This window comes from Haliotis rufescens, unplaced genomic scaffold (genome assembly GCF_023055435.1).
Source record: "Haliotis rufescens isolate VD_foot unplaced genomic scaffold, xgHalRufe1.0.p SCAF_12, whole genome shotgun sequence".
Classification (NCBI taxonomy): domain Eukaryota; kingdom Metazoa; phylum Mollusca; class Gastropoda; order Lepetellida; family Haliotidae; genus Haliotis; species Haliotis rufescens.
Genome location: NW_025963802.1, coordinates 38288917 through 38301753, shown reverse-complemented (window position 1 = coordinate 38301753; position 12837 = coordinate 38288917). Strand labels below are relative to the sequence as shown.

Below are 12837 nucleotides of genomic sequence, written 5' to 3'. Positions count from 1 at the left end.
CCCTGAGTAATTTTTCTGAGAAAATGTAGAAAATTGTTCCTGATCTTGACATTAGCTAATCAATTGTTGAAAATACCGCACATAAACCACTGTCATTTGATGTCATAAACAATGGATGACGTCATCCTCGGTTGTTTGCGACGTCACACTGCAGGATGAAGGCATCTTCACAAACAATGAATACAATGTAACAATTTCTACAACATGGCCAATCAGCAGGAAGCAAAAATAATAACACTTGAGAATTACTGAAAATAATTCACCAATATCCATACCCCTATGGGGAATATTTCCAAATTGACATGTCAATGGCAAAACTTAGAATCCTTGATAAATCCGTGAGCCTCGATCCACAAAGAGATCTTAGTGCTCAGGCAATTGTAACTCTCACATTTGGACATAGACTAAGATGCTCTTAGCACTAAGATCGCTTTGTGGAACGGAGCCCTGGTCTAATAGTACTTGATTATTTGGACTGAACCATAACAGCCACAACATACCATCTTGAAATGTAACAATGTCTTATGTACTGTAAAACGTGAAATTAATGCGTCTCCAAAAGAATGCGACCGCTGGCCCCTAGCCAAAAATGCGACTCAATATGGATGCGACAACTCCTCCTCTCAAGTATCAGTGGATTTATATCTTAAGAAAATGTCCTCTGTCAGGTTTACAGGAGAATCCTCACCTTAATCCAACCTTACATTAATCCAATCACACACCAAATAGCACCGCTTATTAGCGCTGAGTAGAGTACTTCAGCTAAAACAATATGTGCATGCTGGCTCGTGTCGGCCTTTGATGCAGTCGCAAAGAGCAAAGACACCGTGTTGGGTGGCGTCTGTCTGGACTTGCAGGTGTGATCAGTGATGACATGAGTGAGTAGAACGCTTGTCTTGACCCAAGCAGTGACAATTCACAGGATGTAATTAGTGTTTGAATGACATTGTTTATATGCTTGTTACAAGTGCTGCTCAATAAACATTGATGTGGAATACATAGTTGTTTGTTTTCAGAGTATGTCTAAGTTGGTATTTCTGCTATCCAAAATGTCTTATTGTTGATATAAATGCGATGTTTAATAATGCGAGCAAAGACCACTCACTTTTTCGCATTTAATTCACGCTCGCGTTAATTTCACGTTTAACAGTATATCTCAAGTCAAGTCTCTGTATCTTCTACCACAAGTACTGTGGTAGAAGATACAGAGATTTGAGAGGCCAATCATGTTCTCATAATATGATCCTCAGCTTTAACCAAAAACATGTTCCTATAACCAATCACACATGTACATTTATACAAGTGAAATGTTTCTAAATCATATAATTTAATGAAAATACAATGTTAACCCTTTGATTTAAACAATATGTGACACAAAATAGATATTCTTTTTGTTTTACAAATAAGCCTGCCCGAAGTGTCAAAAAATGTTGAAGCTTGATCTGGGTCTGATCAGGACAAAGCAATACGACTTTCACTGAACACATCCTGAAATGAGTGACCTGGTTTATATGGGTAACAACGGAGAGGTAGATGACTTAACGAGCAGCATCACTGGTGTACCGGAAGCTCACATCACCCAACACTGCGATGATCATAAAAAAAAAAGGCATTCGGGAAAAAACAGTACTTCACTATTTTACATTTCAAAAATCATAAAATCAATCATAGTGAAGAATTCCTTATTATCACCTAGCTGTAAGATTTTAAAACCATTTATCAAAATATCTACCTACACAGGTAGGTATCTTATTTACTATGACAATAGACATCATCACTTGTTTGCAAGGGCAGAATAATTATCCATCGACACGGCAGCTAATAATTTTCTGCACATACAAATATACATGTAAGGAAAACTGAATTTGGCTTAAAAAATATAAAAAAATGGTTCTCAGGTAATGACTTTCGAAAATTTAGTGCGGGCGTGGGGTGATTTCTATTTTCTTTTTTTTGGGGGGGGAGGGGTGGGGCTTGTTCAATCTAGTATGTAACCAAATAAACAGTCGTGTACCATCAATCTGGGAAAGGGCCTCTCTACGTAAACAAGCGTACAAACTATTGCCGCCATGATCAAAACATGAGATGCACAGTAAAGCAGTGCGCATGTAAAGGGTGATATTTTTGATTGCATTGTTTTTAACCACTAGGAATTTTTCATTTTTTAGAGAATGGAAATAAAAACAAAACGTGCGACAGATTTTATGATGATAGGGACAGTGCCTGAGAACCAAGACTATTATTTATTAAGCAATTGTTATGAGATTTGAGCAGGTGTACAGAGTGAAGGTGTTCATCCCGAGACAGCCTCCTGATTAATGAGCACCGAACAGCAGGTGAGACAACCATCCACCTTGTAGAATTCTGAGAATGGGACATCGATCACTCTCCCCTTCACACGCTTCTTTAGTATCTGAAAAAATGTAAATTATGTTTTTCAACCGAAAACCTTTAAATTAATCTACCAATAGTAAAATATTAAAGGTTGAAGTTATTGAGGGCTGGTGAAAAGCTGAATTAGAACTTTGAACGTGTGCTTCAGTTAAGTTATTTGAAATAATGTTCAAACAAGGGAGACAACTTGCTTGTTACTAACCACTTCTTCAGACAAACCATATGCTTGTTATGGATCTCTTTCTAAAATTTGCATAGAAAAAGGTATGAGCCTCTCCAAATGTTTGCCCAGTTTTTGCAAACACTTCCCAAATGGAGATATAACACACATCAACCATGCAATATGCTCAGATCAGCTGCCATTGTGGCCACCCATTACACGTGTCTGACATCTCAGTGACTTACATCATAGTTGTTGTGGCCACCCAATACACATGTGACGTCTCAGTGACTTACATCATAGTTGTAGGGGCCACCCAATACACGTGTGACGTCTCAGTGACTTACATCATAGTTGAAGAGGCCACCCAATACACGTGTGACGTCTCAGTGACTTACATCATAGTAGTAGGGGCCATCCAATACACGTGTGACGTCTCAGTGACTTACATCATAGTTGTAGGGGCCACCCAATAGACATATGTGACGTCTCAGTGACTTACATCATAGTTGTAGGGGCCACCCAATACACGTGTGTGACGTCTCAGTGACTTACATCATAGTTGTAGGGGCCACCCAATACACGTGTGTGACGTCTCAGTGACTTACATCATAGTTGTAGAGGCCACCCAATACACGTGTGACGTCTCAGTGACTTACATCATAGTTGTAGGGGCCACCCAATACACATATGTGACGTCTCAGTGACTTACATCATAGTTGTAGGGGCCACCCAATACACGTGTGACGTCTCAGTGACTTACATCATAGTTGTAGGGGCCACCCAATAGACATATGTGACGTCTCAGTGACTTACATCATAGTTGTAGGGGCCACCCAATACACGTGTGTGACGTCTCAGTGACTTACATCATAGTTGTAGGGGCCACCCATTACACGTGTGACGTCTCAGTGACTTACATCATAGTTGTAGGGGCCACCCAATACACACGTGTGACGTATCAGTGACTTACATCATAGTTGTTGTGGCCGATCTCATCGCCAGGCTTCACAAACACGTTGCCGTTGACCAGAAGCACATTGGCAGCAGCGTTGTTGTCCAACTGGACGTACTCGTACTTGAACTTGGCCTGGGACTTCATCCTCTGTGGACAAGGGTCAAGGTGAGTGAGCGAGTGAGTGAATTTATGGGTGAGTGAGTGGTTGTGTGTATGAGTGAATGAATGAGTGAGTCGGTGTGTGTCATAGTGAATGTGTGTGTGTCATAGTGAATGTGTGTGTGTGTATGAGTGAATGTGTCATTGTGAATGTGTGTGAATGAGTGAATGTGTGTGTATGAGTGAATGTGTGTGAATGTGTGTATCAGTGCATGTGTGTGTATGAATAAATGTGTGTATGTATGAGTGAGTGAATGTGTGTATGAGTGAGTGCATGTGTGTGTATGTATGAGTGATTATGTGAGTGAGTCATCTCGTATATTGCCACATATTCCTGCTTAAACCACCCCAGTGACTAAATAATTCATTACTGATGCCTAATTATTGTACATGGTGTAACTTAGGATGACCAAATCATAACGGGAGAACATCCAACATACAAGGAATTACCAGTTATCTCTTTTGTTTAGGTTTGAGAAGGTTATCGGAAACTATTAATGGTTTATTTAAGGAGTGTGTGAATATTTTATGTCTGCTTCAGTTACTTCTGCATGCATATTGAAGCTTTGCTTTCATGCAAAAGTTAAATATATGTTTTCAGGAGTAAGCATGGTAAGGTACACACTTTTACATTCCTGACATAACAGTGAATGAGTTTGGTTTAACGCCGCTTTGAACAGTATTCCAGTTATATCACGGTGTGTCAGCTTAATGTGGGAGGAAAGCCCAAAGTCATGCAGGTCTCGGACGTTTCCCACTTCGGTGAAACCCTAGATGCCGTACATGTTGTCGACAAACCTAGAAACATAATTGGGGAGAACTAGGATTCTAAGCCATGATCATAGGTTTTGTTGCAAATTGCAACGCCTTAGATGACTGGGCCATCCGTGTACCCATTGGTTTAGGAATCTGAGAAAATGAGAGATGTGATCTGCTGCATACGTTGAGAGTTTCCATGGCCTCCTGATCCCCTCCAACAGCTATCATGTCCTCTCCACACATGGTTGCCAGGCTCTTTAAATGCAGCGTGTCTCTCACAGGAAATGACGTCACAGAGAATTCTGGGAATGTTTTTGCCAAGCACTGCACACCTTTTTCATTGGTTCTCTTTGACTGACCAACAAATATCTCCCGACCTGAAACATCCACCTTACTAAAATCATCACAGGAAAGCTACATAATCATGACAATCATACCACTGCTCTATGGTCACTGTTGGACAATCACAATCAGTCCTAAAAATTATGAGGACAAATTCCATGTCTAAACTCCTGACAAAAACAACACTCTTTAACACTGGTAATTGTGTTCCTTGTTTGATTTATTAAAGAAGAGTTTGCCCTGATTTGCAAGGTAAAATAAATCAGAAAAACAATTAATATTATTAAGAAATGTTTGACAGAAACAAATTGCTAAATTTGAAAATTTGAAAATGCTAAGATTCTTTTTGAGAGCTGTCTCATTTTTGAGACAAATGTCAGCATTGGTCCTGGAGACGAAAATCAGTGGAGAAGTTCTTACCCTAGCTAGGGTAAGATTTGGTGCTCTGGATCACCAACACCCCCTCTACTATAACTTGGCACATATTACTTCTCGTGTATATATATATCTACCTGTATAAAGCAAACTTGTATATACAAGCCATCGACTCCATGGCTTGTAACTGGTCAAACTTGAAGAAACTGGACGTGACACCACTCCTTTGCCAGGTGCTAACATGACCAGAGTAGACGCCATAAAAAATGTAAATGTTTTTCATCTTCAACAATGTGAGAAGATACTATGAAATAACATCATGAGTAATTTGCACCCTGGCAAGATTGGCTGTGGTTGCCATAGTTACCTGTAAACAAGACATCCCCTCCGTCCATGCAGGCTTCTGGGTCCTCCATCTCGTAGATCTGAGGGGCCTTCTGCAGCGACTTCAGCGCCTCCCTCATCACCCCCACCTATACGCCAATATCAACACAATGACAAGAACGATGATAATTTAATAAGTAGGGGTGATATTGGTCTGGAAATCACTATTGCGATAACTATTGATATCGAAAGAAACTATTGCGATAACTATTGATATTGTAAGCAACTAATGCGATAAATATTGATAGTTTTCAGTGTATCATTTTAGATGGATTTTAGAGATGAATTAAACCTTGGAACTGAAGTTGCCTTTGAATAATTCCTTTGATAACTATAACAACAAAAAAAGGAAAGTTTGAGATATGACTGATTTGTTTTTTCTTTACCCTGATAATTTAAGAAAAAGAAACTTGTAAACTACCACTCATGATCAAAAGAAAAACAAATTTTAACACCATCGCATGCATTTTATTGATATGGTAAATACAATCAAAACTATCAATATTCCTAACTGAAATCGATACTATTGATCGGACACTGATTTAACAATCGATTTATTGACTTTAAGTGCCTACCAAAGGCAATATATCGATATTTCTATTTATCGTGACACCCCTATTAATATGCAATAAAAACAATGATTTGCACCATGAACAAAACAATGAGGAAGAGAATTTGAAGGAGTAAGTGACCAGTATACACTCCGAAACTTTGTGATCCTCATTAAAATGAAGTTGACATCCATAATTTCTCTTCCTTATCTGTTTCTCTTCTGAATGCCTTTCAAACACTTAATAAAACAATGATTAAAACCATGAACAAAATGTGTCCAGACGTGTCACGTCGTGTGTCAAGATTATTTCACTAACATGGAGTGACACGCATGCACGTGAGTTGCTGCTTGTACTAGTCTGGACTAGCATCAGTTTTATAGTGCTAGCCCACTGTGATATCATGCCTCAGTTTAACATGGACACCGCACTCAGACACAGTAGCCTGTTAGTCCGAGAAAAGTGAAAACCTAGAGGGACTAGTCTTTCCCCCCAAATCTAGTTGTTTTGTGTAATTAACTCATCTGAGCTATGGACTAGATGGATATTACCAGTGGTGTCTGCCAATGCATCAGATCTATTTTGTTCAACTCTAATGACAAGCATCACATTATGACCTACAGTGCTCTATTGAGAGCAAATATGACGTACACCTCAATATGTAAAGTTTACTCTGGCCTGAATGAATGTTGTCCAATACCGCTGCCAGCAATGTTCCAGCTTTCCAGGATGTAAATATTCCAGGACGGACATAGTCCAGGATTTGGTAAACCTAGGACTAACTGCATGACCACGATCTGCGCGGGATACGACACACCAGTGTCCAAGTCACAGAGTCTGACAATCATGACCAGTGTTTGAGATAAGTTAAAGACCCAACAAGACAGTTAAAGTAGTCTTAAAATTATCTGCCAGACTTTCGGGCAGGTGGAGGAAAATTTCATGCAGCTCGACAGAAAATTTACCAGGTGGACAGACATGAGGTACTGTGGACTGACTTTGACCAGGAGTCAGCACAAGGGTTGTAGCTTTCACAATGTTGAAATCTAGAATAAGGGAGGTAACTCATGCACACAGTGATTATGACTTGTAGGGGAGGGTCAGAACCGAGGGCAATGTAGTTCACCTGAACGAGTGAGTGAGTGAGTATGGTTTTTAGCCACCTTTAACATTAAATATTCCAGCAACTTCGTGGCGGAGGACACCAGTAATGGGTTTGACACCCTGTCCCCATGTGGGTTATCCAACCAAGGCCTAAGGGGTGAAGAACGAAATCATTAACCACTAGGCCACCTGCGTACCCTGTAGCTCACCTGAACAGTTTGTAAAAGTAATGGAAACTCATCTGGAAATTAATATACCGTATTCGACGTAATAAGCGCCCAGGGCGCTCTCAAAAATAGAAATAGGGGCTCTTATTAGAATATTATTTTAGTGGAAAAAACAGAGTTGAAAGATAAATTTTGTGGTTTATGGTGATGGCCTGAACTGTTTATAAATACGACAGATATATTTTTCCTGAATTTAATTGCCCATAATGAAGGGTGCATATAACACACGCGTGCGTATTATACACGAATATATAAGTCTTGTGTACATTGATCAATCGGAAGGGGTGGTAATTGGGATTGTTCACTTGCCAATATATTAGCAAATATCGCTGTGGGCGCTTATTAGAGCGGGGCGCTTATTACATCGAATATGGTATAGAGTCTAGACAGTTTACAACATCCAAGCATTAGGTACCATATAGAACTCTAAACGCAGTACACAAAGGTTTCAATTTCACAAGCGCCAACAGTTCAGGAGAGCAAAAAGTTAAATATTGCATGATGAACATTAAACGAGTGAGTGAGTTGGTTTTAACGCCGCTTTGAACAGCATTCTAGCTATATCACGGCTTGTCAGCTAAATATGTGGGAGGAAAGCCCGCAGTGATGCAGGTCTTAGATGACTGTGCAAACTGTGCCCCCAACCATTAAAAGAAAAAAATTGTACCCTTACCAAAGTGGAGAATCAAACTCCCCTGTGGTCATTCCGACTGAATTTCCGAGGTAGAATAGGTCCCTAGCAGGCCATGTTGGGGCAAGGTGAGGTGAGGTTAAATGGGGTTTAGCGTCGCGTCCAAGATTATTGCACTTATATAGCGATGTGCATACACATGTATGTGTGTGTTTGTGTGGCTGCTTGTACTAGTCCGGACTGATGCCGATTTATAGTGCTAGCTCACTGAGATACCATGCCGCAGTTTAACATGAATACCCCACTCAGACACAGTATACTGACTCCGAGCCGACCAGTCCTTGTTTTAGCCCCTTAATGACGAGCGCCAGACAGGGTAACAACAAGTACCATCTTTTAATGTCTTTTGGTATGACGTGGCCGGGGATCGAACCCCGAACCTTCCGCGGACGCTCTACCACTAGACCCCGGAGGCGGTCTTGTTGGGGCAAGAGATGACCCAAATGAGGATTAGGTGGTTAACAATACAACTTGTTGATTGGGTGGACCATGGGTTGTGCTAGCAGCCACTGGTTTGCCTGGTCCAGACAGGTGCCGAGGTATGCCTGGAATACTGTGGAATACTGTGGAATACTATGGAATACTATGGCATAACTAAACATTGTTCGAACACAAGCATCAGTTGTTTCCCTTGCAAGATGAGTAATGAGTGAGTGAGTTGGGTTTAACGCCACTTTTAACATTATTCCGGTTACATCACAGCGTGTCAGCTTAATGTGGAAAGAAAGCCCGAATCGATGCAGGTCTCTGACGTTTACCACTTCGGTGAAACCCACGAGCATGGGTATGGTGTTGACAAACCTAGAAACATAATCGGGGTGAACCGGGATTCGAACCCACAATCATAGGTTTCTGGCGTGCCCAAGGGACGCAACTCTCTCAGCAAATTGTGGCGCCTTAGACGACTGGGCCACCCGTGCCCCCAGTTGAGTAATGATAACCCTACAGCTGTGTACAATGAGATATTTGTGTATAAAGCTTATACGTGCTACATAGCTAATATGTACATGTGTGTATGACCATGGCTAATGGGATTACTGAAGGCGCATAAACTTCTGAGAAGAGCCCCCAATTACATACAAATGTAATTGTTTAATTTTCCATTTGACAAGAGGTAGGTCACATGACAGCAAAATTGACGTTCATAAGTATATGAACGACACAATTTGACATTCATATGTTCTTGAACACTGTCGGACTACTTTCACATTCCTGGGAAAACCCCTGGGAGATTCCCCAGCATGAATACATACAGAAGTGTTGTTTCTGATCATCCGACCCTTTAAGCTTAAACTCAGCATTTTAATATACATTCAGAAACGTGAGAGGGTTTGACAGTACGATCTTTCACGAATATCCTCGCTATGACCCATCCCAGTGAACAAAACGAAGAAATACACATCTAAAACTATCGTAGTCTCGACTCGATCCGTGTCCAGGCTGACAGTGACAGTCAACAGCAATCTATGAATTTACCTCAGTATCTATTGGCAGGGTATGAAACTCCCAAACATTTCAGCCAGACCACAGGACTGGCTAGCTGAAATACTTGCCCGCCCTGACCAAAACCCGCCTGCCCACTATAATCATATGTTTCTCAGGATAAGCTAACGGGGTTTCTTTTTGGTTACATTTTATCATTCATCTTTACATGTGAATTAATGCTTATCATCGGGAAATATTTAGAATATTGTCACATATGAAATATAACCTGGCAATCTGGCAGCCGGAGCTGAAATCAACCCGTCTCGGACGGTCGGGCAGGCAGGTATTTCGAACACTGCTATTGGACACATTTTTAATCATGGTATTGAGATCAGTAGAAGTCCACTTTCACAATGCACAAAACCAATTTCAGTTTGGACTGCATGTTAACTCTATCGCATTTGAAATACGTAGTTCGATTTTGGTTAGGGTACTTTTGTGTAGTACCTGTGCCCAAAATGCCCCAACAGCATCGACTGTACGATGCAACATCTGTAATGGCTAGACTTTCCGACTGATGTGTATGACAACAAGAGACACGAATACTAAGTGCCCCCACTGTTTGGAATAATGCAATCAGGACCATTACTCCTTGATTGGGGGACTCTTCAGCATGCAAATATTTGCAGAACATGGATCAATAATAGGGATAGTGTAAAGTATGGAATGGATTTGGGAATGGAGTTTGGATTGGAGTACTGGAATGTAATTTGGAATGAGAAAAAATGGAATATACTCATCTCCAAATGAAACAAACCTTGTAGAATACAGACCCTTATTGATACAAAAACTTGATCTGAATTGACAGTTTGTAAACAGCTCCCCCATTGCCCTAGAGACTTGTGCAAGTGTACTCTGTCTTTAGTATTTGTTATAATGGATAAACATTATAGATAGCTTTTGGAGGGATGATAACAGACATAAATATCACAATATACCAGAATATTTATATCCTTCTTCACATGGTGTTCTATTGTGCTTCATTAGATTACCATAAGTCATTAGATTACTGTGCTGAATAAACCGTTTCCTCATCTAGGTATGTCTCCTCTCCCTCAGCACTGGTGTCGGCAATGGCTGAGGAAAGAAGCTGACGCCCACGTCTCTTAGCTTATCTGCCATATATCAGTGACAGCTGTGGATAAACTGTCTTAGCTTAATAGATTGGGGACTTGTTTGTAAATAGGGTATGTTGCATGTGTCTCCTTCCAAATTCCATTCAAAAATCCATTCCATACTTTACACTATGCCTTGATAATACCATCCATAAATGCTGCTAACAGTTCTCACTAGCGGATCTAGAGGATGCGCACCCTCCCCTCCCCTCCCCTTCTTAAAAACACAACAGTGTCCTAGGCCTCCGTGACTTTCATATTTTGTACACAGACCGATTTTCAAGTTCCTGGATCCCCCCTGGTTCTATACTTGGACCCAGTGGTACTGGGGCATTTGTGATTTCCGGTAGTTCAAGCATGACACGCATCCTTGCAGACGATTACTAATGTGGTAGTGGTAGTGAGCATTATGTCCCGTTTTTGTCCTATTCGGACCTCCATGTACAACTTTATCCTGTACCGCGGTACGCTTGAGTTCTCTTCCTTGTCAGGCTGAGCGGCAGAAGGCCTGGCTTACACTCAGCATGACTAATGTAAAAAAAGTACTTTTACTGGTAAAATATGCATTTATATAGTTAGATAAAATTACTGACATCTGATATAGAGAACACAAATACCGTATTCGACGTAATAAGCGCCCTGGGCGCTCTCAAAATTAGAAATAGGGGGCTCTTATTAGAATATTATTTTGGTAAAAAAAACAGAGTTGAAAGTTACATTTTGTGGTTTATGCTGACAGCCTGAAATGTTTATGTACGACAGATATATTTTTACAGAATTTAATTCCCCATAATTAACGGTGCATATAACACACGAGTGTGTATTATATACGAATAAATAAGTCTTGTGTACATTGATCAATCGGAAGGGTGCTAATTGGGATTGTTCACTCGCCAATATATTAGCAAATATCGTCGTGGGCGCTTATTAGTGCGGGGCGCTTATTACGTCGAATACGGTAATCAAAAAGGTTAGTGAGCAGCTGGTGAGAGCGTTTTGTTCTGTTAAGCGTACATAACAAATACTGCGATACACCGAGGTAACAGAACTTGTGGTTCAGCTGTAGACTTACATCTAGTCTCTGAAATGAACATATTTTACAGAAAAAAACAGTTGTCATAATAAAAAAGAGCCCAGCGACTTTAATTTCTTCATCTTTAGATACTGCAGTAATCTAGACTTGTCAAACCTTATAGACTTGCATGGGCTGTATTGAATATACTTGTTTGAATATATATAGTTCAGCTGCTCACTCCGTTGCATAGTATACTATCTTTGATGCTTGTTATTGTAAAACAATGCTTAATGACATTATTAACATGATTAATGTGACTGCAAATTATTAAACTATTTTAATAGCATATATTATGACAGTGCACACATCATCAACTGATATTAACTGTGATAATAATTCGATCTGTGGTCAGTAATTTAAATTAACACTGAGGAGACCAGGCTATGTAGACTTGCCACAAGATGACATGGCAGTTTGCCAATATACTCAGATCTAAATTCACGTGTCATCTGATACATAATGTGGTCATTATCACAAATGACATGTTCACACAATCTCACTGTTTCATACCCACCTCCTCTCGGCGTGACGGGTGGCCTGGGCGCGTGACAAGCGCACGTGCACCGATAACAACTGCTACATCTTCAACGAAAGGGCAGTCAGGGAGCCGCTCATCTGTGGGCAGAGTCACAACCCTGACACCACAGCGTTCCAAGGTCTCAATGTAATTTGTCAATTGCTTCTTCGCTTTTTCCAGCACAACTGCCTGAGAACCATCTAGCCTCAATGCCTCCACAAAAACGTTAGGAACATTGCGAACAATAGCTGTTGTACACCGTAGAGCCATGACACCGGAATACACAACTCCTTGCATCGAACAAAGGCGGTGTCACGAGTTTGCGTTGTGATGCTTGCTCTGTTGCGAGCCTTCTCGTTTAACCTTGTTTTATCAGCATCTAGCACAGGGGCCCTTGGCAATAAATCTCATGTAATATTCAGGGACAGGGTATTCGCGCATGATTTATTGATACTTCACTGATTTTCTCTCCTGAATATTTCCATTGCAACTTTTAGGCGTTCCATTTGAACAAGATATTCGTATTTAATCGTATTTTTAG

At 40.6% G+C, this 12837-nt stretch overlaps 1 protein-coding gene across 1 annotated transcript; it reads right to left on the bottom strand.

The window, feature by feature from the left end:
• Positions 1-1022: 1022 nt before the first annotated feature.
• LOC124136556 (N(G),N(G)-dimethylarginine dimethylaminohydrolase 1-like) lies at positions 1023-12628 on the bottom strand. The gene is made up of 5 exons (XM_046502490.2): positions 12294-12628; positions 5515-5620; positions 4614-4807; positions 3528-3659; positions 1023-2413 (listed from the first exon to the last, which is right to left on the bottom strand). The coding sequence occupies exons 1-5, from the start codon at positions 12591-12593 to the stop codon at positions 2294-2296; spliced, it is 852 nt and encodes a 283-aa protein (XP_046358446.2). The 5' UTR covers positions 12594-12628; the 3' UTR covers positions 1023-2293.
• Positions 12629-12837: the final 209 nt, after the last annotated feature.